General features: G+C 40.4%; 3 protein-coding genes across 8 annotated transcripts; 2 read left to right on the top strand and 1 right to left on the bottom strand.

Annotated features, from left to right (window-relative positions):
* Positions 1–6,966: 6,966 nt before the first annotated feature.
* Positions 6,967–7,586, top strand: LOC122657508. Of its 2 annotated transcripts, XM_043852226.1 has the most exons (3): positions 6,967–7,200; positions 7,292–7,374; positions 7,444–7,586. In XM_043852226.1, the coding sequence occupies exons 1-3, from the start codon at positions 6,970–6,972 to the stop codon at positions 7,502–7,504; spliced, it is 375 nt and encodes a 124-aa protein (XP_043708161.1). In that variant the 5' UTR covers positions 6,967–6,969; the 3' UTR covers positions 7,505–7,586. The 2 variants fall into 2 exon arrangements, with proteins under 2 accessions (XP_043708161.1, XP_043708162.1); XM_043852227.1 differs by having other exon boundaries at positions 7,292–7,529.
* A 1,170-nt stretch (positions 7,587–8,756) lies between these two features.
* Positions 8,757–10,621, bottom strand: LOC122660090 (amino acid transporter AVT6A-like). Its single transcript, XM_043855266.1, has 5 exons — positions 10,192–10,621; positions 9,865–10,017; positions 9,560–9,763; positions 9,017–9,482; positions 8,757–8,930 (listed from the first exon to the last, which is right to left on the bottom strand). The coding sequence occupies exons 1-5, from the start codon at positions 10,592–10,594 to the stop codon at positions 8,795–8,797; spliced, it is 1,362 nt and encodes a 453-aa protein (XP_043711201.1). The 5' UTR covers positions 10,595–10,621; the 3' UTR covers positions 8,757–8,794.
* An 8,739-nt stretch (positions 10,622–19,360) lies between these two features.
* Positions 19,361–24,858, top strand: LOC122660088 (squalene monooxygenase SE1-like). 5 transcript variants are annotated; one of them, XR_006332617.1, is made up of 9 exons: positions 19,366–19,697; positions 19,830–19,941; positions 20,026–20,200; positions 21,551–21,719; positions 21,969–22,187; positions 22,369–22,644; positions 23,309–23,587; positions 24,343–24,421; positions 24,737–24,841. XR_006332617.1 is itself a non-coding variant. In XM_043855264.1 (8 exons), the coding sequence occupies exons 1-8, from the start codon at positions 19,458–19,460 to the stop codon at positions 24,839–24,841; spliced, it is 1,524 nt and encodes a 507-aa protein (XP_043711199.1). In that variant the 5' UTR covers positions 19,361–19,457; the 3' UTR covers positions 24,842–24,852. The 5 variants fall into 5 exon arrangements, 4 of the variants coding, with proteins under 4 accessions (XP_043711199.1, XP_043711198.1, XP_043711197.1 ...); XM_043855264.1 differs by lacking the exon at positions 24,343–24,421 and having other exon boundaries at positions 19,361–19,697; positions 21,551–21,668; positions 24,737–24,852; XM_043855263.1 differs by lacking the exon at positions 24,343–24,421 and having other exon boundaries at positions 19,363–19,697; positions 23,309–23,591; positions 24,741–24,852.
* Positions 24,859–25,725: the final 867 nt, after the last annotated feature.

Genomic DNA, 25,725 nt, shown 5'->3' with positions numbered 1-25,725 from the left:
TTAGAATTAAAAATACGTTAAAGCAAAAGGTTTTATGCACGGTGGTCTACGTACATGGTCATGTTTTTTACCATTGAATGAGAGAGAAAGAGAGAGAGTTACGACCCTATACATACACGACCATGCAAAGTAAACATGGTCCATAAATTAATGCATGCATGGGAGGAAAATAAACAATCTGTAAAGAAAGAAACTTTGATGTGGTGGAGATTAAAAGTAGAATATGATGGATGGTATCTCACCATAACTCTTTACTAGAAGTTTTAGAACTTCTTTTGACAAGTCAAAATCCACCCGAATTTCTAGGTTTTTGTTGGAAGTTCTTGAATAATGGTATCCCAACCCTGTCAATCCTAAGTAAATTTCTCCATATGGAGTCCTCTTGTGTGTTATGGGAGGATAATATGGAAAACCCTTGGCACCTTTTCCTCTCTTGTCCCTTCTTTAAGCGGATTTGGGCAGTAGGATTTTTGGTCCTGAGAATAGAATTCCTCCAAGATTCCTCACTCATTGGATCAAGATAGTCTCCAGGGAGCAAGGAACCCCCAAGGTGCTGCCAGCCATTGGGCTGTGCCGGCACAACTCAACCGCTGGATGCCCCTGGCAGCACCCTCGGTGCACGCCTCCCTAGAGACGTGCTAAATTCCTCATTAGCTTGGTATTTCACCTTTTTACTTCCTCCTCTCATCCAAACAAAACCTTTTTTCTAACAAACTTTTGACATCACTTGTCATTTTATTTGGTCTTTAAAGTATACAAATATACAATAATTTATAACAACTCCACACTAGACCCAACCAAGTTACTCAAAGACATTAATAATTAGGAAAAATTATACTATCACCCCCTGATGTTTGTATCAAATATAGAACGACCCCCTGTATTTCTAAATTATACAATCACACCCTCTAAGTGGACGGTGAATAGACGGTGTTAAATAATACATTTTAAATACTAACTTTATCCTCTTCTAATATCCCGTTAATACTCAGTGAGAAATTCCAACTTTACCCTTTAACCCTTATGTTACAAAATCCTCTTTCTTTCCGGAAACTCCAGTGTCCTAGCGATTACCAATGCCACAGGGCCTAACCTCCCACCTCCTCCCTCCAAAATATATTCACTTTTACGGAAAGAAAAGAAACCCTCCACACTCCACAATCCACAGTCACATCCGTCTACCTCTACTCTTCTCTCATGGAAACTTGTTCCAAGCTCAACCAGATTCTTCAGACATATTACTCCCTGGACTATCTTCCCCATAACCTTCAGAGGGAGCATCTACAATCTCTTTTTTCGGTTTCATTAGAATTTCTACTTTCTTAATTGCGATTTTCATGGAAGCTTGTTTTTTCCTATACAATTGGAACCCCATTTCCCACCTGCTTCCCTTGTCTTGTTTATTCGCATTCTTCTCCTTCGAACGCTTCATTACAAAACCTCCTGGAACCTATTTGGTCGACTTCTCATGCTTCAGACCACCAGGCTTCTGCAGGGTCCCTTTTTCCACCTTCATCGAGCACGCTTCCATGTTTGAATGCTTTGACAAAGAGAGCGTCACTTTTATGGGTAAAATCATTGCTTCTTCTGGACAAGGAGAAAAAACCTATCTCCCACCTTCACTTCACCACATTCCACCAAGAACCCATCACCATGAATCCATTAACGAAGTCCAGATGGTTCTGTTTCCTGTCATGGACGATCTGCTCTCTAAAACCAAAATCTCACCACACGACATCGATCTACTCTCAGATTTCTGCTTGCACCGCCGTTCCAACCTCTGGATTTCTGCCTGCTCTCGTCTCTGTGCTCTGGGATTTTACCCATCAAGCTGGAAAGCTCTAAAGGTAACTCGTCGGAGAGGTTCCGCCTGCTGAAATCCAGAATTCTGAGCTGCAAAAGTGAATAAGTGACCCAATACTCTTAGGGATCCTCCCTAAGAAACCATTACCACTCATATTCAGAACCAGCAGACCCTTCACGTCTCCAATGTTGGAAGGAATTTCACCAGATAATCTATTGTCACTCAAGTCCAAAATAGTTAGATTTCTCAATCACATCAGCTCTTTTGGCACGTTCCCTGTGAAGTTATTACGTTCCAGATTTAGGTTTTCTAGCTCTGAAAGACTTCCAAGATACGCTGGAATGAGACCTGAGAAGGAGTTTCTCCCAAGAGACAAAACCTTCAAACCCATAAGTCTCTTGAGTGCAGGAATCTCTCTGCCTTCTCCGGTGAAACGGTTCCCTTCAAGATCAAGAACGCTTAACAAACTGCACTTTTGAATCTCATTGGGGACTTCTCCGTGAAAAGAGGTTCGCCACCCTCATCTCTTCTAACTTGAAGAGGTTATCGATGCCAACTGGTAGCGTACCTGCAGATTAATGAGACAATCGGAGAGAGGGCCAGAGAGTTGTAGACGAGGGGCAAGCGAAGCTCACGAACACGGCCATTGTGTTCTATTTGATCCAAGATCAGTTGTTCGTCTCCAAAACCAATCCGAGTGAAAATAACACAAGACAAACGAATTAAATAGAGATGAAGAAGAAAACACAATCCCCAAATTTGAAGTTGCCTCCATCGCTGACCTGCAACTCCACCTCACAAGTATTCATCCCCAAATTTTTTTTGAGGTGGTGGGGCCAGTGGGATTGCGTAGAAAAAGAAAAAGAAGGAGGGATGGTGATGGGTGGGTCCCATTAAGTTTATTTTAAAATAAAATTAAAAAAAAATAAAAAGATTGAGCAACTAAGGCTATATTAGTTATTTTAAGTCATGAATTACCACCACCATACCCCTTAACGGGAATGATATACCGGAGTGAGGCTGCTTGCCTGCTTGTAACAACTAACCAAACCTCAGGGGTGTGGTTGTATAATTTAAAAACACAGGGGGTTGTTCTGGATTTAATACAAACCTTAAGGGTGATAATGTATTTTTCCCTAATAATTAAGTGGTTTTCGGACCTGCATCTTCTCCCATCTTCTTTTGTTTCTGACGTACCTCTTGCAAACACCATCCAGGATAACCCCACTCCCTAGGGGTGTCAATGCCAAGCCCGCACCGGCAGACCCGACCGCACCCGACCGCTTAAAGACCGAACCAGCCCGACCTGATTAATAAACGTGTCGGGCTTCAGCCCGACCCGTTTATAAACGGTCGTTCCCAGTGCTGGAGGTGGCACCGTCGGGTGCTTGACCGACCCGCCCGTTTAAAGCCCCGACCGAGCCCGAACCCTTTTGCCCCGTTTAAACCCGACCCCCTAAGCCAGATAATTATTACCTATTCTACCCCCAACCCCAAGGCACAGCCATGTTCAAACGGCCAAAAGAGAAAAGACCCAAACGCAAACGTTCCAACTTCCAACTCCCTAACGACCTAGGTAACCTAACCCTCCTAAATGACTAAGTAACCATTAACCTTAATTATTTACCAAAAAAAAAACCATTAACCCTAATTAACCTTCCAAATTCCACCTCTTTTTTTTCTTTTTTCTATTCAGTCTCGCAAAATCAAAATTTCAGTCTTTGAGTAATTGTTTGTGGATTCAATCTAACACGTTTCCTCATAGGGTTTGTTTTATGATGGGATCTTATAATCTAATGAGGATTACATTTGGAATTAAGGTGGCTTCTTTAATTAACTTCTACCATAATCTAACAAGTGAATGAACCCAGACAGATTGGTATTTACGCTCGTGTTCAAGGCAGTTGTGCATTTTATTGCATTTGTAATATTTAAATTTGAGCAATGCTAGGAGGACATTATCTGCCCACACCGTTTAGTACCCGTTTAGTGCCCGTTTAGAGTTAAATAGGTCACTAGCCCGACCGAGGCCCGTTTAAGACCCGTTTACCTTGATTAAGGCTGCCCCGATTAAAGACCGAACACCGACCGACCGAAATTAAACAGTACCATGTCCGCCCAATGCAAGCCCGAACACCTAAACGGTCGGACACGGTGCAGCCTATAAAATTGGTGAGGCCCGTCTAGGCCCGACCGAACCCGACCGGTTGACACCCCTACCACTCCCCTTGAGCATATTCAATCTCTAATCCCTCCGCATGGACTGTTATTAATTTCTGATAACAGCTTTAACGATGATTCTAACGAGGTAGGTTGGGCTGCTGTTATTTTTTACAAGGGAAAATATCATCCCCCTCCCCTCTAAGTTTCCAAAATATCAATCCAATCCTCAAGTTTTGAAAAATGATAATGCCCTCCCCTACTTTTTAAAGATTCTATCAACCGAACCCTAACCGTTACAAAACCCCATTAAGTGATGGCGTGGGCATGTCTAATTTTTCTAAAACCCCAGATTACCCTTCTTCTTCTCCTTGCTCTCAACAGACCCAGATTCCAGTCACCCATCCGTCACGACCACCACCCCCCTCTGCGAACCCCATCTGCATCCTGAGGTTCTCCATCCGAAGAACCACCATCTCCACCTTGGTTGGAAGAAGAAAATCTAACCCAAGTTTCATTACCAGTACCCCCATCACGACTATGGAAACCCTCTGCTTCGTCGTCGTTCGACGTCGAGAGAAAATTGTCCTAACCCACGAGAGCTATCTATCTACTTACAACCAAAACCCATGAAATCCATCAACAAGAACCCAATTCATCCAATATCCTAATCAACACATAAGCCATTGCTTCCGAACCGCCAATTGGAACGAGGGAATCGAATGCCCCTCCCCCGATAAGAGTGAGAAATGGCAAACTAAAGGGGAGGGCTAGAACATAGTCTGGTTAAAGAACCGAATTACACAGAAAAGGGGAATTGCCCCTATTAGAATGGAATGGAAGGTATCGTTTGAGATAGGAGGGAATGTTCGTTTAAAAACGGTAGATAGAAGGAAGAAGAGGAACCCATATCAGAAACTAAGTTAGGAAAAGGAAAAATGGAAACCTACCAGAGAAGCCACAAATGAAGGTGGTGTATTGGGAGAAAGAAAACATACCAGAGAAGCCACGACCGACCGTTGTAGAGAAGGCAATGAAATCCAAAAAGGGTCGTCACGATCATTTAAGAGTAGGATTTTTTGTGGGTAGAAGGAATTAGATATTTTGGAACTTTTCTGTTAGCAAAATAACAACTTTCTTCATTTAATGTTCTCTGTTTATTTATTTGATTTGATTTGATTTATAGGGTGGAGTAGGGACTCTGGTTCATGAATCATGAGGCAGCCTCAACGAAAATTCCTTTTGATGTGGAACTGCTAAGTGAATCGTGATTCATGAATTAAAACCCCTCTTTCCCATTAACCAATTAACCTAGTGAAATTTAAAAACCAAGAAAGGTTTGAAACCTTGATTAAACCTTAGAATTCTTCCCCCCAAGAAAAGAAGAGTTGATCACACAGATTACCCAAAAGGAAATGAATCGTTAAGGACTGATTGTACATGGATGGAGTTGCAATGAAACCAAAACTCTTAAAAAGATTGCAGTGCATAGATATGCTGATGATGGAGTTTCATCCCCACTCTTGCATTCCTGCCCCAATAATGAACTTTCCCAATGGGAAAGAGGGGTTTCAAAATCAATCCCGTAGAGCTTTTTAACGCAGAAGGAGAGAGGGGTTTCTCTGTTTCCAACATTTTTCTACAAGTTGCTACTTATTCGGAGGTGCACAAGCTTGGTCTTTTTGCCATGCTGCTTGCTGCTTCTCTGGAATGGATAAAAGCGTCGCCACTGAGAGCCCTAGTTGTGGAAGGAAAGAGGGAAAGGGATGGGTTTCGACAATGTGCAGGAATGAAGAAAATGGGAGTCTCAGTCAGTTGAGAGCGAGAAGAAGAAGAATAAAGAAAGGGTGGATCCCACTTCATAAGTCTTTTTTAACTCCAAGGGGTAATATTGTCTTTTGAATTACTAATTTAACACCGTTAGCCACTTAGGGTACGATTGATAGAATTTTTAAAAAATAAGGGAAGGCATTATCTTTTGGATTGATATTATGGATATTTAGAGGCGAGGGGATGATATTTTCCCTTTTTACAAGCATAACTTTTTACTAACTTGCTCTGACTATGGTTTCAAGTGTATCGAACAGCATTAATAGTGGCATAAGACTAGCCGTTGTAAAACTATCCGTTTTAAAAGCACTTATTACAAACCAATGAATGAATATTACTATATATATATATATATATATGGGTCATAGCGTCGTCTGCTTTCTCTGCAACTTTCCCTTCGTCGAAACACCTTGAAAGCATCAATCAAGTGAACCCCAAATAACCAATGAATGAATATTACTATATATATATATATATATATATATATATATATATATATATATATCATAGCGGCGTCTGCTTTCTCTGCAAGTTTCCCTTCGTCGAACACGTTGAAAGCATCAATCAAGTGAACCCAAAATAACCAATGAATGAATATTACTATATATATGGGTCATAGCGGCGTCTGCTTTCTCTGCAACTTTCCCTTCGTCGAACACCTGGAAAGCATCAATCAAGTGAACCCAAAATAATTCCTCCTGGTGAGCTGATTTCTCACAACAAGCCGTCCATAGATGGCAACTACAATGAGCTTAAAGCTTCTGGTAGACAAGAAGAGAAACAAGGTCCTCTTCGCCGAATCAGGAAAGGACTTCGTGGATTTCCTCTTCAGCCTCCTCACCATGACTGTGGGCACCGTGGTAAGACTCCTCACCCCAACTCAAACCACGACTGGCTGCATCGGCAATCTCTATTCCAGCGTAGATAAACTAGACAGCCGTTACATGCAACCAAACGTCGATAAATCCCCGCTTTTACAGCCCAAGATTAGTTCTTGCGGCAATGAAATGCAAATGCAGCTTATGCAGAGTGACTCCGAAGGCAATGGCGAGTCGCAGAGTAATGAGCCGATGAAGCCCATCTATTATGGCTGTCCTAAGCGTAGTAATTACTCGTCTTGTGCGAGTTATGTGACAAGCGTGGAAGGGGTTTCGTGTAAATCTTGTGGAGCGAAGATGGCGCATGCGTTGAATTTTCTTGAGGGACAAGGCTCGACAGTGGCGAATGGTGGTGGTTGCGCTGTTGGAGGAGGAGGGTATGTGAAGGAGGTGGTAACTTACATGATTACTGATGATTTGGAGGTGAAGCCAATGTCCACCATCTCTAGTATTGCCATTCTTAATAGGTGTGATGTTAAGGATATCGGAGCCTTGGAGGATAGTGTCGTTCATTTGGGCACCAAAGAGGTATTTGATTCTATTTCTCTCTAAGGTTTTCCTCTTTCTAAGTTTGCATCTCTTTTACTCTCTCTAACAATGAACTTTACTGTGTGAACAGGGTTTGGATTTGTTAAGGGCATCATTGCAGTCAAAGTCAGTTCTTACCGATGTCTTCCTTAAGAAGGGGATTAAGTTTGAAGCATGTTCAACTTTACCAAAGACTTGCCCAACACAGTGATTTGTGTCTTCAGATTGGCTTCATCATTTTTTCTTCTTCTTCTTCTTCTTTCTTTGTGCTGTAACCCTTTTAGTTTCTGAGTTGTGGCTGTAATTTTTGTTGTGTTACTTTCTTGGCAGTGGACCTAATTGGCTTTAATTCTCCTTATTCTATTCTTCCTATTTGATAATCCAAATTGAACTAGGAGAACTCAATTAACACCATGTTGCTGAAGATTTCAGCCATGAACTAGCAACAGAGCTTAAAAATAATCTCGCCAGATCCCTCTGGTGGAACAAAATTATTAACAGAAGGAGCTTGTGCACTGACACAGGGGGGAGAGGGAGAGAAGTGGAACATGAGAGAGGAGAGTTTTTGGGTACAAAGAGAGTTTTCCTATAAATGATAAATCTTATCCTTTAGCTTATAGCCATTGTTCATCCATAAATGATAAATCATATGTTTCCTTTATCCATGGTGGGTATTCTCTTTGGATGAGACTCTTGGAATAGTAGGGAGGGTATAGCTTAGACATTCGTATAAGGGGGGATATGATCCCAATGGATTGAACACCCACCCTGCTTGTGAAGAAAATAAAGCAATTAAACACCCTGCTTGTGAAGGGCTAGCACCAAAAACCCAAAATGTAGAGGTAGAAAAATTACTTAAGAGACTAGAGAGCAGGGGTTGTTGCACCTCAAGATTATAGAGACTTTACTTGCTTTTTTAGTAACATTTCTATTGAATAGACTCATTTTTTTAAAATGAAATATACTCAAACTTTTAAAAAAGATATAAACATTCATATCCATACAACATTCTCACTCTGAATTTGGATCTGAGAATAAAAAATTTCCCATCACCTTCAACAATTTTTTTCTCAAGAATATTTAAAAAGAAAAAGAAAAAAAAAACGAGATACCCTCTCCCACCTTGTGATGAATGGGATCCCATTCACCGTGAGTGGAAGGAAACTCGGTCCAATATTAATATATGAATTCCTATTTTAATAGAGCTTATTCATCCATAGAGTTTATTCATCCAATTAATTTTTCTAATCTATATTTTTAGAATGTAAGAGATAAATGAAAAAAGGAAGAAAAAAAAAAAACATAATAAGACAAAAGTAACCACGAATCTCCTTTTTTTTTTTTCTTTTTGTTAAAAAATTTAATTGCTACATCTTTTCTTTTCAAAGAACATTTTAAAACAGAAAGGGAAAGAGATGGGGAAGGGTTACAAAGGAATACACATGATTATGAACAACCTACAGTAATGGCAAGGGGGGGCACCTCAGGAGTGTGTATTTGTGTTTGGCTACTGGCATCTGCATATCCTATGAGAGACTGAGATGTTTGTTAATGGGTGAACTCAAAGAAGCTCATCATTCCATCCATGTAGAAACTAGCTAAAGAATTGGTCATTAAACAAGCTGTAGATGTCGCAAGAGATGGCCACAGTACTCGAAGACACGGCCAACAAGATCATCACCCATGATAAGACCCTATCTTTCTTTGAAGATATTCCATGAGAATGATCCCTGCATTTAACAGAAGAGAAAAATTATATATTTACAAACAGATTTCGTTAAGAAGATATCTGTGGAGTTTCGGCTGTGACACTCACCTAAGAGCAATGGCAGCAGGAAAAATGAATCCAATGGAGACAGCAGCCGTGGCTCCAGTGAATTGGAAGGCATCCCATATACTGGGAACGAAGTTAGCCCCAAGGAAGACGATGACCATGAGGCCTACCGTGATGGACACGAATCTCCGGTTGTCGTAAGCAATAGGGAAGGCATGGGGGAAGAAGAGGCCATGTACATTGAGGCGGAGAGAGAAGAAGACAATTGGGAAGACAAGCATCAGATGAAGACCATAGCTCATCCTCACTAGGTCGTTTATGACTGTTCCGTATGGGATTTCAAGGTTGGCGTCGAAATTGGCTAGCACGTCATCTAGTGTTTGCTCTCCGAAGAGCAAGAACCCAAATAAGCTGGTGGCAACGTAGATGGTCGAGCACAGAACCAGCGATGTCCGAACGATCGATTTCATCTGCGTTTGATCCTTCAGTTCGTTTTCTATGGGGTGTACTGCACAAAATTTATACTGTTAATGAAATCACAGAGTAATTAAACTGGCATTGGCTCTGTACGTGGATTACTTATACCATTGTGGTGACAGATGAAGGCAGTGACGAGAACAGGGATGGTGGTGAAAAGTTTCCAGAAAGAAGCTTGATCTACAATTTTGGGTAGCAAACGCGGCATTCCAATACTTCCGTTCACCATCTTGAAGATGGTCACCGCCATTGTTATGACAACAAACACTACGGCCAGAGCAACTGATAATGCCGATGTGTATCTCAACGAATCTATGAACACCAGGCAGCAAAATAAAACTCTGCAAGGTACGATCGGACGAGAGAAAGCGAGGATAAAGATAAAGGGTTAAAGGGTAAGAGTTGAGACAGACCTAAACGCTTGAAGGAGAGCAAGGGAGCAAAGACGAGAAGAGTGGTGAGAAGCAGCAAGAAGAAGCGTGAAGTCCACCATTGCCTATCAAACCATCCTTCCATCACCCCTGTGTGATGGATACCTTCCGACCATGTTCCCGATAGCACATCCCCTGCACGCACAGTCCCCAACAATCTCAAATTTCAAATTTAGAACCCAGGAGCCAGGAGATTAGAATTAGGGGATATATCGAAGAAGATGAAGAAGAAGAAACTAGAAAAGGAATACGAAGAAAGGAAAAATAAATAAAGACGACGGGGGAGTTGCAGGAAGGCCAGATCCGTACCTATGATGATCATGTAAACGACAAGCATGCCGAGATTGTTTACTACGATGCAGACCTGCAAGAGAGTCCGGCTTACTCCTCCGAACACGTCTCCGACAACCGAAGAATAAGAAGATGTCTTCGAAGAGCGTGCGGGTCTCAGAATCATCTCGATTGATGACTCAGTCAACCAGGCAGCCAAGATGATCATAGACAGACCAGGAATGAGTCCCAATTGTTTAACGATCGCTGGTAATGCCATGATACCGGCACCGACGATGGTCGTCGACAGGTTGAAGACAGCCCCAGAGAAGGATGCCCCAGAGAATCCAACCTCGACGGATCCGAATTCTTCGTGCTTTTGGGGAAGGAGAGGAGTTTTGGGGCTCCGGCGATATTTCTTCTCGCCGCCGGATAACCCCATAATTTCCCTGAGTAAAAACGGTGGCTGTGGCTGTGGCTGGGGATGGGGATGGCCTTAAAAGAGGCGAGGTGACACCCGCACCAGGAAGAAGGCGGCAAATAAGCGGGGCGAGGCACGGCGACTCGTAATTGTTGGTTTGGTTCTCAAGTCACCAAAACCTGAACCCTCCTTTTATTTTTATTCGCAACGTTCTTGTTGATATTTTCTTGGATCCCCGTTTCTCATGAGATTCAATTACGCGCCTGACACGTCAGTTTGTCGGAATCCCACCACCGGGCCGACCCATAAATTTTAGGATCCGAGTAATCCCCATTTTCTAGCGGATATTATCCATCCAAAATGAAAAAATCTTGAACTACATTGACTATTAATATGTTGGTCAAATCCATTCTCCTCGCCACAAACTTGTACACCTTTCTTGACGTGTCAAGCACTAGGTAATCTTTATACTTCTCAATTAGGGATATTTTCTAAATTGTAATCATATGCCGTGGATTATATAAGATAAAAGATATTGATTGATTATTACTCTTAAAAAAAGATATTGATTGATTGTATTGAATGGAAAATTTTAATTAGATGTATTATATCATTTCTACCCTTTAAAGGTGGATAATTCAAGAATGGTTAAAAGATCAATAACCTGAAGAATAAACCATGGAAGAGGGGATATCTCATTAAAGTGATGAAATGGTTTTATGAATAAGGAGTTAAGAGATCATTTCATGTAAAGAGGAGAGATAAAAATTGGGATTCGAATCCTCATTACCAATGAGGAGCACGTCCAATGAATGCCTAATGAACATCCAACAATTGCGCTGGTTGGGCGTGTGTTGGGATGTGTGCCACTAGCTAGACCAATTGTTGGTTATTGCCTTATTGGGCACTCATTGAGCCCTCTCCACAGTGAAGAGGATCCTTAAGAGAGAGTACACTTTAGAGAACCTTTTTCCCAAAATCATTAGGCTCTGTTTGTTTCAACGTAAAATTTTACCTTTACTTGAAAATTTTCATTTCAAAAAATTTAAGATGTAAAATTTTAGTTGAAAAGTGTTCCAATGTTTTTTAATGAAAACAAACATTAGATAATTTTTCACAGAAGTAAATTTTACCAATTTTACCCTGAAACAAACTGTGCCTCGATAACAAAACACCAAATGGAGAAATTGAGCCTCCCATCTTATGACCCATCAAATGAGTTCTTATTCATTATTAAGTCAGCGTGGGACAAAGTTTCTTTTCACCATATGTGAAGAGATATCTCTTATTTCATGGTTTCTGATGGTTGAATGGAACTCATGGAATAACAGCAAGAGTATTTTGGACTTCGTACAATAATGGGTTAAAAGGAATAATAAGACCCCAATGATTAGACACTTTTCACCCTAGCTAAGAAAAACACTTAACCATGGATCATTTATTTACTTCATATTTTTGTAAATGTCTCTCTGTGATTGGGGATGAATGATAATGGTAAATGTCAATTTATCGAAAAGGAACCATTACTCTACAAAACAGAAATAAGAGAACAAGAGGGAGGAATGCTTGAAAAGGTTTGTAAAAATGAATGAATGGGCTGCCAGTCCACCCTCTATATAAAATGGTAAAGTATCCCTTCAAGATATGGATGTGTCTATGAATGGGTAATATTCAAAAGAAAGCCCAAAAAAGCACTTAAGCCCATTGTCCAAAAATATAGTCGCATGACCGAGGCCCACATCCATACAACACCCGGTCCAGCTCGGTGCTCGCACACGAATGAAAAGAACCCCCAGATCAATCCCAGATTTATGGGAGGAGAGATACATCTATTCAAGTATCTCTACCCCTTATATTCCCATAAATATATATAAGCAAGTTCTCACACTCCTTCATGAACAATGTGAGAATAAATTATAATTCCAACTTTTACTTTTTTAAAGCAAACCACGAGATGATCATGAATTTGAACCTTGAAGGCAACAAACATGCAAGAGGGGAATTTTTTGTTTTTAAAAAACATTTTGAAACTTAAAAACACATAAATACAACAACCTTTCTTGAATGAGGTATCTCATTCTTGAAGAAGTAAAATAAACAAGAATATATTATTGATGATTGAGGTAATTGTCTTGTTTTATAGAGGGGGTAAGGAGTATCAATTCTGTAAGAAGACTTGGGAAGGAGGATCACGTAAATTAGTGCCTACTGTGTCTATCTCTCTTTCCTCTTTTGAAATGACCCCTTGTCCCTCCGTATGATACCCATTCCAATCATACCGTCATTGGTGTCACCCACTAGTTCAATGTACATGCGCAGTGTGCCTAATGCCTATCCCTCTCCCTAAAAGAAAGTAATAAAGTTTGGAATTTTAATTGGTAAATTAGTTCGAGGGTGATCATCATATCAGAAGGCCTACAAATGATAAAACAATAACTATAACCTTATCCCAACTAAATTGGGTCGTTTATATGGATTCGAGAGGCTATGATAATAATAAAAAAAAGAAGTAGAAAGAAGTAAAAAGGAGTAAAGGGAGTGAAAGGAAAGTAAATAGAAGAAGAAGTCAAAGTAATAGTCAAAGCAACATCCTAGGAACATCCTCCTACAAGGGGTCGGTTACACGGGTCCTTGTCTATCTACGAACATACTAGGATCGAGCCCTACTACATGCATATCCTTTCTTACCATTTCCCCAACAATCATTAGGCCTGTCCCTATCTCTTTTAGCCCCGTCAAACTGAATCTGGTCACTCCTTATTGGTGCATCCATGTGTCTCCATTGTACCTGATCATATCACCTCAAGCGGCTCTCACAGAATTTGTCCAACTCCTATATATATAAGAAGGCCTATGGTGACCTATTTGATGGTGTTAGTTTCCACATCTATTCCAATGTAATATGACCATATCTATGGAAAAGGAAAGGAAAGCCAAAGAAAATATTTGGCTTCAATAAAAAAAAAAAACAAAAAACAAAAAGAAAAAGATTAGGTAAGTTAAGCATCCTATGTGTCTATCTCTCTCTTCCTCCCTTCGAACGGTATGAGAGTCATTTCAAAGGGGGGGGGGGGGAGGGAAAGACAGAGATAGACACATAGCGTGCTAGCTTATGGATCTGAATCGTCTCCAATGAAGAGATCACCTAATGAGTACCAAATGAGGTATCCAACGACTGAACTGATTCATACACATCCCGATGCATGCCCAGACAGCACACCCAGCCAACCAATCGTTGAATGCTCATTGGATGATACCCTCATTGGAAAGGATCCGGATCCCAAAATATCGACATATAACAGTACAACAGTACGGTGGTGTTCTCATTATCGAATACCTAACTCATTTTTTTTTGGATAAAGTACACGTACCTCCCTATAATGCACCCAATATTCCTCGTATCCCTCTAAGCTTTTGATAAGTCCACGTACCACCCCTACTTTACCCCACTAATGCCATTTACGTCCACACCAGGTATTAAGTGCTAAAAGATGACCAAACTACCATTTCTTCTATATTTTCTAAAATTTGAAAAGACCTAGTTGCCCTGGCCTATTTGCTAAAATTTGAAAAGACCAAAATGCCCTCATCTTCCCCAAATCATCATCTTCTTTTTTACGATATAGATACCCACCACCACCACCGCTTTAGAACGGATATGCAGGTACCACCACCTCTCTCTCTGTTCACCCCTCACTTCCTCCATCATTCTCTCTTCCCTCCAATCTCTCTCTCTCTCTCTCTCTCTCTGCAACTGATCGAAGGCGACGAAAGTGAAAAGTGAAACAAATAATTGCTAAGCTCCATTGATGGCTGAATCACTCAGAGAGAGAACTTTCTCGTGCACTGTCTCATCTCAAGTCTCAGCAGTCGCGCCCACCTCCCATTTCCATCGTACCCTAATTTTCCTATTGTCTCTTATCCTTTTCCGTGCGAGAATCTTGAGTCCTCTCTAATGATTCTAAGGCCCTAGTTTTCAAATACACAATGGAAAATCTCGGAAAGGGAACGGCTTGTAAGGTTGTGGAGAACCAAAGCTTACTAGACAATGGAAAATCTCTCCCTCAAGATGAAGGAGGAATTGAGGAAGTTACTCAATTCAAAGCACCTCTTTTTCAGGGAGATGTGCGCTTACCACAATAGCTGCGCTGGCGGTGGCGGAGCTGGCGCCACCGCCGCTGCTGGCCATCAGTCCGCCGAGGTTTCCGTGGACTCTACCCACCATTCACCGCATCAGTGTTGCCTCCATTCCTCTGAAAATAATGGCGTTCTCGCTAATTCAAGAGGTGGGGCTGATACACAGGGATTGAAGGTGGATAGGGGAGGAATCGGGAAGAGGAAGGAGATGATGAAGAATTCGAATTAATTACCTTGACATCATTAAGAAAGATTAACTTCCAACCATTGAGATGAGCACGAACAGCTATATCCATACCCTCTACAGTTGTCCTTCCTAGCCAAACCCCAAATCCTCAAAGGCTTTTGATTCTCCACACCTCAGCAGTCCCATTAAAGCCAAAGAAATTTAGGAAAACCCCATTAACCTGCTGCTCTACTTCAAAGTGGAAACAAAGATTAATGTTTTGAAGGCGAGTCAACAGGTTTTCAATTTGTTCACGAAGGACCAACGAGCCTGAACCAATCCCATTTCAGGATTGCCCAGCAACACCAAATTACAAGCAATAAACAACAAGTATTCTCATCTTTGTCACTTAAATAAAGCTCTGTGAGTTTATTTTACCTTAAAATGTGGAACAGTGAGCTTAAGGAAATCTGGGTTTGGTTGAAAATGAGAAAATGGTTCTTCTCCTTCGACACAAAGAACTCGAATTAATTGATCTTCAGCAACACCAACTTTCATCTAACAGAAGGCCTGACCCATCTTCCATCACCGGATGATTATCAGATACAAACCAGAATTTTTCTTCACTTGTTCGTCGCCTTCAATCAGTAGCAGAGAGAGAGAGAGAGAGATTGGATGGAAGAGAGAATGATGGAGGCAGTAGAGGAGGGGAGGAGAGACACTGAGGTGGGGCTTCACGGTGGGATGGTGATGGTGTTAATGGTGGGTGGTGGTGGTGGTGGGTATGTAAAAGAAGATGATGATTTGGGGAAGATGAGGGCATTTTGGTCTTTTCAAATTTTAGCAAATAGGTCAGGGTAATTAGGTCTTTTCAAATTTTAGAAAATATAGAAGCAAGGGTAGTTTGGTCATCTTTTAGCATTTAATACCTGATGTGGACTTAAATAGCATTAGGGGGATAAAGCAGGGGTGGTATGTGGAATATTGAGGAGTGGTACGTCGACTTATCAAAAGCTTAGGGGTACGAGGAATATTGGGTGCATTATAGGGGTACGTGTACTTTACCCATTTTTTTTGGTAAATATCTAATTCATTTAAAAGAGGCAAATGTGCATTTGATGTGTCACGGATTTAGATTCCAATCCGACAGTTGACATTTGTTCGTACTGTCCTCTTGTGTTGTCTTTTTTCTTCAATTTTTTAATAATTATGACGTGGCCACGTGGGTGTTGCTGTGTTGCATCACTGCATGCCCCCGGAGCTGGCTCATGTCCAGCCGTGGCGGGAGTTGGATGGTGCAGCACCCCTTTTAGATCATTACACCTAGCATTTAATATATCCAACAGTCATCAATATGATGGATATTTTAATCCATCTCTCTCTCACTTCGTTTGAACTACTAAACCCGACCTGACTTCATTCTTCAAAACCACTTGTTTCTCATTCTCGTCTCCCCTCTCTGCTTCATCTTCTTCAAGTCATCCGGCGACATAGGTGTGCTTTGTAAACCTAAAATCCTAGCAGATAAACAAGAAAAAGAGAAGAAGACTAAGGTTCAATAGCTGGAGCCTAGTACCTCCCAAGCCTTCAACAAGCTTATATACAATAGAAATCAGATCTTGAAAAGAACTGGAACCTCCCAACCCTCGATTCAACAAGCTTTTATACAACAAAAATTAGATCTTGAAAAGAAAATCATGATTTGGGCAAAGGCAACCAAATACTGATTTGGGATGATAATTGGTTACCTAGTAACCTAGATTTTAAAGTGCAACATCGGAAACCTGAAGATTGCCCTCTTATTTGGGTTTCTCAACTTATTGATCCTACCAACATGGTCTGGAAAGAAGAAGAGCTTAATAAATGGTTCCATCCAGATGATATCAGAGTGATCTTAGAAGTCCAACTTCCTTTATTTCCAAAAGAGGACATTCAAATTTGGGGTGGTACTCGAAATGGGATATTCACAGTTAAATCAGCTTATCACTTTTTGTGTAATCAACAAGCTCTCAAAGACAAGCTTAAAGCCTCACCCTCCGGTACTATTATCCCTCAAGTGCCCAAGCCGGTATGGAAATTAATTTGGGGTTGTAAGAGCATTCCCAAGATTAAGACTTTTCTTTGGAAGGCTGCGGTTTTGGCTTAGCAACAGGGGAAGGCCTCCACCATCGGCAGATTACGTGGACCCGACTTGTCATCGATGTAGTGAACCTATTGAATCCATCGATCACATTCTCTTTCAATGTGAGTTTGCTCGGGCATCAGTTCGGCTCCCCTCTTACTATTAACTTTGGATGTGAGAATATGACCTTAGTGGAGTGGATATCTAGTGGACCAAACTTCTCGCTAAGGATAAAGCTAATGGTCATTTAGTCATTAGTCTCTGTTCCTTTCTCTGTTGGTTCATCCGGAAAGCGAGGAATAACTCCATCTTCAATCAAACAACTACCTCTCCTTGAGTTTGCTCTATGGCGGTCAAGGCCTATGAGGAATTTTGGAGCTCAAAAAGAGATACGCATTGCCAAACCAAGCTTCACCTCATAGCACGCCAACAAGATAAGGTGGACCCCTCCTCCTTACCCCTCTATGAAGCTGAATGCGACGCGTCTATTCATGGAGAAGGTAAGCTATCCGGTATTGGCTTTGTTGTAAGAAACTCAACTGGACTCGCACTGGCGGTATCGGATCCCGCATTTCACTACTCCTCTTCAAGGAGAAGCTTTGGCTATTAGGTCCGGATTACTACACGCATTGGGTGATTGCATTGAGGACATCATGGTAGAGTCGGTGCAAAGAATTGTTGGATCTTCTTTCTCGTGGCAAGGATTCCTCTCCTCCCATATACATTCTCCCCATAGTTGAGGACATCGTATACCTGTCTACTATGTTTTGTAAATGCCGGTTGTTTATATTCCAAGGTTAAGCAATGTTGTCCGATACCTTGGCCAAGAAGCGTTGTCTATTACGGGTATGACAACTTGGCGGTTTCCTCTTCATGGTTAATCAACCTTTGCAAAGGTGATACCATGTGTAAACCCCGTCCCTCTGAATAAATGCTCAGTTACCAAAAAAAAAAAGAAAAGAAAATCATGCATTCAAGCGACAACTCTGCCTCGATCTGACAAAAGGACCAAGAAGAAAACAAGATCTACAGACCCAAAATATACCTACACTTCACATAACCTACTTAAATGAAATTTGAGAGCTACACCATACACACAGAAAAGGGAAATAAAAGCAAAATCCCCGTTGGAAAGTTACAGGAAATTGGTGGGAGATAGGATAGGGGAAATGAGGTCTCAAGTGATAACGCATGAATAAAAAGGTGATGATTACAGTGATAACAAACCCTCTGCAAGTGATGAATTCATAGATCTGATTCTGAGTCTTGGAAATTTCAAGGGAAGGAAAAAAAAAAACCAGAAAGTTTGAGAGTTAAAAAGTGTAGTAAGGGAATATTGCAATAGTAGGAGGGTGAAAGAGAGAAAGGCGGATTGAACTTTTTCCCCTGAAATTTCAGGCGGATTGGTCTTTCTCTCTACAATTATTTCCCTGTTTTAGTGGCACTTTGTGTTCGGTAATGGGTTTCGTCTATAATTTATTTGTTTAATTTGAGTTTCAAGGTTTTATTTTACAATCTCTGTATCTTTCTGGAGCAGTAGCGGAAGGGGTATTTTCGTTCTTAAGAATCAAAAAAAAAAAAAGATGAAAAGAGAATAAGTGGTTCTCATCTCCCAATTTCCTTTTGCTTCTTTACTTCTTCTCTATCATAGAGGCTTAAACCATAACTAGCTTCTGGGTAGTGGATAACCCTTTCACTCTGTTTTTGTCTGCTTGCAATCGAAGTGACAAACATGCGCTTTCAGTCCTCTCTGAGGGGGGGTTGTTGCTGAAGCTACTGGTTCTGATTTTCTTCTCCCTCTTGGTAGCTACAGAGAATAAGAACGACTTGAGCACTGAGGTGTTCAAGAGAAGCAACAACAACAACAATACCACCACCCGGTTCGCTGATTTTGATTCTCTGATTTAGGTTCGTAGAAAAGAGGAAGAGAAAGAGAAAGAGAAACAAGTGGATTTGAGGAATGAAGTCGGGTCGAGTTCAGGAGTTCAAACGAGAGAGTGAGAGAGAGATGAATTAAAATATCCATCATATTGATGAACGTTGGATATATTTAATACCAGATGTAATGATCTAAAAGGGTGCTCGACCGTCCAGCTCCCGCCACGGCTGGACAGCAGCTAAGTCCCATGCCCCACCTCTCTCTCTCTCTACGTACTACATTTACATCCAACCGACCCGACCCAACGCCACCTTACCAAACAAAACTATAACACCCGCGTTAGCCTGGCTGCGTTTCCAACTTTTCAGTTCAAAATCAAATCAGAGCCACTACTCTGAACTCTCTCCTCACTTTCAGATTTCTAGCGACTTCTACTTTCGTACTTATTAGTGAACAATCCTCCTTTTTAGGGCTTATTGGCCAATCAATCCCCATATTCCCTTCTCTGTTCTCTCTCACATCGGCAATTATTGGTAGAAATCCCGTCATCTGTATCTCATCTCTATTATCTCTTCAAAAAATGGTCGCCGAGAATATCTTGGGAGGACTCTTCGCCGTTTTTCTTGGGTTTTATCTGTTGTACAGCTCCCAAGCGAAGAAGAAGAAGAAGGGGAAGGACAGAGCTTCGGCCAAGAGCCGGGATTATTGTGTCAATAGCACCGCTAATGGAGAATGCAGGTTGGATAACGGAGGAGTTACCGACGTCATAATCGTCGGAGCAGGTGTTGCTGGTTCTGCGCTCGCTCACACGCTTGGCAAGGTTATCTTCTACTCCTCCTCCTTTTTTTTTTCCATGAAAATTATCAGCGACACCCTTGAGGTTCGCTTTTATGGTCTTCTTCATCCTTTCGATGATCTCTTCTAGAACATTATTTTGTAATACTGATTGCAGGATGGGCGCATAGTGCATTTGATTGAGAGAGATTTGACAGAGCCTGACAGAATTGTTGGTGAACTATTACAGCCAGGGGGCTACCTGAAATTGATTGAGCTGGGCCTTGAGGGTAGGCATGAATATTAGCTTGCAATACCTTCCCTTCTGGCTAAGCATTGGTTGTGAATTGTAAATAGATATTTATGAACTGCAGATTGTGTGGAGGACATTGATGCTCAGCGAATATTTGGTTATGTTCTTTATAAGGATGGGAAGAAGACTAGACTTGCATATCCATTAGAAAAATTCCATGCAAATGTCTCAGGAAGGAGCTTCCACAATGGCCGTTTCATACAAAGGATGCGGGAGAAAGCTGCTTCTCTTCCCAAGTATCAATCATCCTTTTTCCTACCATTGATATTAAGTTTACCTTAATTAATTGTTCTACCAGCTCAACTAATGGATTTATTGTACTTCAATGATGCATTGTGAGATTATAGAGGTTAAAGATAAGGCTGATGGTTGGAAACTTGGCTGCATCAAACTTAAAAAACCTGTGGATTCTTCTCTCAACTCAAGTTTTGATTATTTCCATAAACTAGTGCCCATGTGTTAATCTGAGACTTTCACTAGCTACAGAATTGGGAGTGCTTTATACCACTACTTCTATTGGTGTGCAATTGTGATGCATTTGGATTGATATGGCTCAGATGATAACTATTTTATTGTTTCGGTCAAGTATTGAGTTTCTAAATATTTTGTAAGTTCACCACTGTGTGCTAATCTGTAAATTCCACAAGCTGCTGAGTTTTGGAAGTGCTCTTATGTCTTCTTTCATATACTAGTTAATTGGAGTTTGGATAAATAACACTTGAAATTAAATTTTACGAGTCAAGTTTGATTGGAGTTTTTAAATAGGGCAAAAGGTTCCCTCTATGGCCAAGTATCTGCCACATGGCAGATCAAATGGGGCTCAAAAGTTTCCTCAACGGCCAAGTTCCTCCATATACATTTCATGTTTCAGCCCAAATGGATGTCACCAAGTGGCAAATAAAGCTTGGAAAATATAGACTACAAGAGGGTGCATGGGCATACATGGACGACTGAAAAATACAAGGATGCATGCCAACACGTGGGAGGGTATTGGATATAACTAGATCCTGAAATTTGATATGTGGCTAATCCAAACCTAGACCTATCTATCTAATGGTTAGAATTGCCACATCTTCCTGCCACGTGGCTCAAATAGTGGACCATTTAGATGAGCTTATCACAATAGGGCATGCAAATGAAATTATTTATTTTAAACATCTGAAAAAACTCCCTGTATGTGATTCTGTAATGTGCTTCCTCGTTTGGTGGGAGTGAAATTTTGCATTGTGTTTCATATGCAGATGTGGTTATAAGATTATGCAGTCTTCAGGTTTTTTTTTTTGTTTTTTATTTTTTTTGGGGGGGGGGGGGTGTAAGCCATTTAGTCTTCAATTGGTGAGGGTAATAGTATTTGAACCTAATGATATGACTTTGATTTTAATGTAAATGAATACATTGGCCACTCCACCAGCTTTGGCTGAATATGTAATTGCGTCTTGATGAATGTTGTAACCAGATCGTGATATATACTCTGTTTTGCTCAACATTGGTTCAGCAGATGTTTTGAATTATTATTATTATTTTTTTTTGGGTGATGTTCTATTTTGTTGGTGGGCTGATTATTGCTGTTTCAATTTTCTTGTCAGTGTACGATTGGTGCAGGGAACTGTTACATCCTTACTTGAAGAGAATGGCACCATTAAGGGGGTGCTATACAAGACTAAGACTGGTGAAGAGCTACAAGCATATGCACCTCTCACAATTGTATGTGATGGGTGTTTCTCAAATTTGCGCCGTTCTCTCTGCAATCCTAAGGTGAAGATTTTGATTCATTTTTGTGAACTTACATAATTCTCTTTTGCTTAATTACCAAAGTGTCATTTTCTTATAAAATTGTAGAACTGTTGGAATTGTTCAGTTTTGCAGTATTTCTTATTTCGTGGGTCAGTTAAAAGTATACGTCTTTGTATTGGTCACTGTGAAGTTTGACTTGTGTAGTATGCCAGTACCCTATGCATTCAAGAGAAACTTCGTATTCATACTGTCTTATTATTTTTTTCTCAGGTAGATGTGCCGTCTTATTTTGTTGGTTTGGTCCTAGAGAACTGTCAACTTCCATATCCAAATCATGGGCATGTTATTTTAGCAGATCCTTCTCCCATCTTGTTCTATCCCATTAGTAGTTCGGAAGTTCGCTGTTTGGTTGATGTACCAGGACAAAAGGTGCCTTCTCTTGCTAATGGTGAAATGGCCAAGTATTTGAAGACTGTAGTGGCTTCTCAGGTATTGATAACTTGTCTGCAGTATCATGATGTGTATCTGAGTTTAAATAGGACTAATGCATGGCCCTAGAAGTTTAGGTAGTTATTTTGCCTTTGTTTCCCTTTATCAACTTCAGCTAAGGTGTCCAAGATTCTTGCTTCCCACTTTCTATGTACAGCTAACTGACCAATGTATGTTTCAGATCCCTCCTGAACTGTATGATGCCTTTATAGCTGCAATTGACAAAGGAAGCATCAAAACAATGCCAAACAGAAGTATGCCAGCTGCACCTCTTCCAACTCCCGGGGCTCTATTAATGGGGGATGCATTCAACATGCGTCATCCTTTAACTGGTGGAGGAATGACGGTTGCATTGTCTGACATTGTTGTGCTAAGGAATCTTCTTAAGCCCCTGCGATATCTGAATGATTCATCTTCACTGTGCAATTATCTTGAATCTTTTAACACCTTGCGTAAGGTAAGTGTATCCACATGAACACCCTTGGTATCATGATCGAAAAGCTTAAAGAATTAAATATTATCTTTCTAGCTTTGAATAAAAGCCCAAGAAATAATGGAGTAAAAAAATTATAGTTGAAATATGTGCGAAACAAATTATACTTTATACAAAATGAAGTAAAAATTCCAGCATCAAAAGTGATGGAACATTTCTTTATGAGGTAAAAAAATATATATAGTTCCATCATCCTTGGACAGTAATGGGTTATTTTTGGCTGATGTATGATGTAGTTTCTGCCTGAATGAGTTGGTGAAAAGATTGACAATCATGTGGTTGAGTGTTTCTTCCTCTCCTCCCACCTCAATATCCTTTTTTCCTCTTTTTTTTATTTTAGCCTCGCTAATATCAGATGAAAGTGTGAGCAATTGTCGCACTTCCAGCCACATATTACCTGACCTTGTTCCACTCACTAGCCAATGAAGTTTCAAGAAATTATGTAATTTATTTTAGTCATGGCAATTTATTGTTTCTTTATAAACCCAGAATGTTTTGGGGCCCCAAGTGTGCTGTTAATTTGTGCTGTACTTGACTACTAAATAAATCAATACTCTTAACTTATGTATCTGAGACAGTCAATTTACTACACTCATCAACTTGGAAAATATCATTGTCATGTTTGCAGCCTCTGGCATCTACGATAAATACATTGGCAGGTGCTCTGTACAAGGTGTTTTGTGCTTCATCAGATCAAGCAAGGAAGGAAATGCGTGAAGCATGTTTCGATTATTTAAGCCTTGGAGGTGTTTGCTCAACAGGACCAGTTGCTTTACTCTCCGGTCTAAACCCACGCCCATTGAGCTTGGTTCTTCATTTCTTTGCTGTCGCAATATATGGTGTTGGCCGCCTATTACTTCCATTTCCTTCGTTCAAACGCATCTGGCTTGGAGCTAGATTAATTTCGGTGAGTCTTTGCTTTCTCTTGAAAGGTTCAGAGAATTCAATTTTCTTCTGAGTCATGTTGCATGTGTCTCCATTGGTCAAAAGAACCAAGTTTATGGTGTGTCTGATACTCTATACTTGGAAAGATGTTTTCTGTAAGTTCACATCTATTATTAGTCTTGCAGCAGTTCTTCACATTTAAAACAGTTAGGAGTTCACAACTGTGTCGCATGGTTGCACATGTGTTGGAATCTGCAGATGCTTTTGGTCTTAGTGAAGATTTCTTGCAATACTCATTGTTTTACTCCAGTGAAGCCTGATCTAGATTCTTGATCATTTTATTACTACCTGGTGGGGACTTGGGCAAATATCATTTTGTTGCTTGTTGGGTCATTCATTTTTAGTAGCAAAGTCATGATATTTCTGTGGGAGCACAGGTTCCTGGTGTTACCATATGCTTTACATTTTGTTGTGTCCATTTGATGAGTGGTTATATGCAGGGCATAGGTGATGCTGATGATTTTCTTGATGTGTCTGAATTTGTAATTACTGATACTTCTTGTAGAAAGCATGTTTCACTGATTACCTATTAATATTTCTGGCATTTTGATTGTAACATGTGCATTTGATTCAATGACTACTTGGGTGCTGAATCCATGCCTCCCAGTTGAGTAGTAGGTCATCTATTAGTTTTTTTATCTACTTTTAAAACTAGTTTCAGAAACTTTTGTTTACCATTTTTGAGCATAATGTTGGTTGTGAAATTCTGGCATGCAGAATGAGTGCTGTATTATCCATTAATGTCCAGCTGAGGAACTGCATTGTCATGGATCCTTCAGCTTCACCTTATAACATTTTGGGGGGAGGGGGGATTTGGACGTGTGTTTTAGTGAGAATGCATTTTATTAACCCCACTCAAAAAAAAAAAAAAAAAGAGAGACTGAATTTGACACCATAGTTGAGTATTAAAAAGGAAAAAAAAATTGGAAAAATTGAAATCCAAGTGGCTTTAAATCGTGAAGAGTACTGATACGGAGTACTGAATACTCTGTTATGTTTGTAAATTGTCATTATCATCATTCAAGTGCATCTTTTTTAATCTGTCCTTTGGTCTTTAGAGAATGCAGTTTTTTTTTTTAATCCTTGAAATTGCGTGTTTTCTCTGTGGCAGGGAGCATCCGGTATCATTTTCCCCATTATAAAGGCTGAAGGGGTTAGACAGATGTTTTTCCCGGCAACAGTTCCAGCATATTACCGGGCTTCTCGTTTTAAGTGAGTATAAAAAAGGGGGTTTCGATTTGGGGTTGGGGATGGGGGTGGGGGGAAATCAAGGTGGTTAGCTCTCCATTGAGTGTGGTGAAAAATCAAGTTTGTCTCAGTAGCTAATCTACATTAGAAATCAGGGAGTCATGCTTCCACTCAGAGGTTTCTGGGCAAAATGTTATCTGTAGGAATTCTATTCACTTGTATCAGTTATGCACTCTCCCCCCCCCCCCCAAAAAAAAAAAAAAAAAAAAAAAGGACGGCATTTGCCCCATGAAATGGAAATGTAGAATATTGAGACACTGCAATGGAATTGGATAAATAACTAGTCCCACATTTTTTGTTCCGTTTTTTCTGTCGTTAAATGCTTGAAAATAAATAAACGAAGTTAAACAGATTTGATATAAAATATTAAATTATCCGAGACAAAAGCTTAAGCTATTAAGTGGACAAATTCCAACACTTTACAAAAAAAAAAAAAAGATAAAGTTTTCCTCCACAAGGTCCCATTCACCTTGGGGTGGGAGAGGGCGGGAAAAGAAAGGTTCAACACTCCAACTTGTATATGACGGCGTCCAAGGTCGTAGAGTTTGTCAGAATGGGATTATTTCCAACAACAAAAGCTTACAAAACATATTTATTAATGTAATATATTCAAGTTATATATTTTTTCTTTAGGGAAAAAGGTTTTTTGAGCTGCAAGGCGAGGTAGTATAGCACCTTTATGTCTGTCTCTCTCCTCTTCGCATGCCGTTTTATCATGAATTGTTATCATACCGTATTGGTGTATTCCCTCAGAGAACCCCCACCCATTTTGAATTTTCTTATATTCAAAAGTGGCCTTAACCCACATGGGAAATACAAACCCACTGTCTAGTGCTTCAATGTTCTGTTGAC

This window comes from Telopea speciosissima, chromosome 4, assembly GCF_018873765.1.
Source record: "Telopea speciosissima isolate NSW1024214 ecotype Mountain lineage chromosome 4, Tspe_v1, whole genome shotgun sequence".
In the NCBI taxonomy this organism is placed as follows: domain Eukaryota; kingdom Viridiplantae; phylum Streptophyta; class Magnoliopsida; order Proteales; family Proteaceae; genus Telopea; species Telopea speciosissima.
This window is presented reverse-complemented; position numbering and strand designations above follow the sequence as displayed.

What these genes read in the sequence shown, in the direction of transcription:
- LOC122657508 (XM_043852226.1), top strand. Translation starts at nt 6,970, where the DNA reads ATGGCGCATGCGTTGAATTTTCTTGAGGGACAAGGCTCGACAGTGGCG. An exon ending in TTCATTTGGGCACCAAAGAG is followed by an intron (nt 7,201 to 7,291) that starts GTATTTGATTCT and finishes CTGTGTGAACAG; the next exon opens with GGTTTGGATTTGTTAAGGGC. An exon ending in AAGGGGATTAAGTTTGAAGC is followed by an intron (nt 7,375 to 7,443) that starts ATGTTCAACTTT and finishes TCATCATTTTTT; the next exon opens with CTTCTTCTTCTTCTTCTTTC.
- LOC122660090 (XM_043855266.1), bottom strand. Translation starts at nt 10,594, where the DNA reads ATGGGGTTATCCGGCGGCGAGAAGAAATATCGCCGGAGCCCCAAAACT. An exon ending in CGTTTACATGATCATCATAG is followed by an intron (nt 10,018 to 10,191) that starts GTACGGATCTGG and finishes CTGTGCGTGCAG; the next exon opens with GGGATGTGCTATCGGGAACA. An exon ending in CTTCATCTGTCACCACAATG is followed by an intron (nt 9,483 to 9,559) that starts GTATAAGTAATC and finishes AATTTTGTGCAG; the next exon opens with TACACCCCATAGAAAACGAA.
- LOC122660088 (XM_043855262.1), top strand. Translation starts at nt 19,458, where the DNA reads ATGGTCGCCGAGAATATCTTGGGAGGACTCTTCGCCGTTTTTCTTGGG. An exon ending in GATTGAGCTGGGCCTTGAGG is followed by an intron (nt 19,942 to 20,025) that starts GTAGGCATGAAT and finishes TATGAACTGCAG; the next exon opens with ATTGTGTGGAGGACATTGAT. An exon ending in GTTCTCTCTGCAATCCTAAG is followed by an intron (nt 21,720 to 21,968) that starts GTGAAGATTTTG and finishes TTTTTTTCTCAG; the next exon opens with GTAGATGTGCCGTCTTATTT.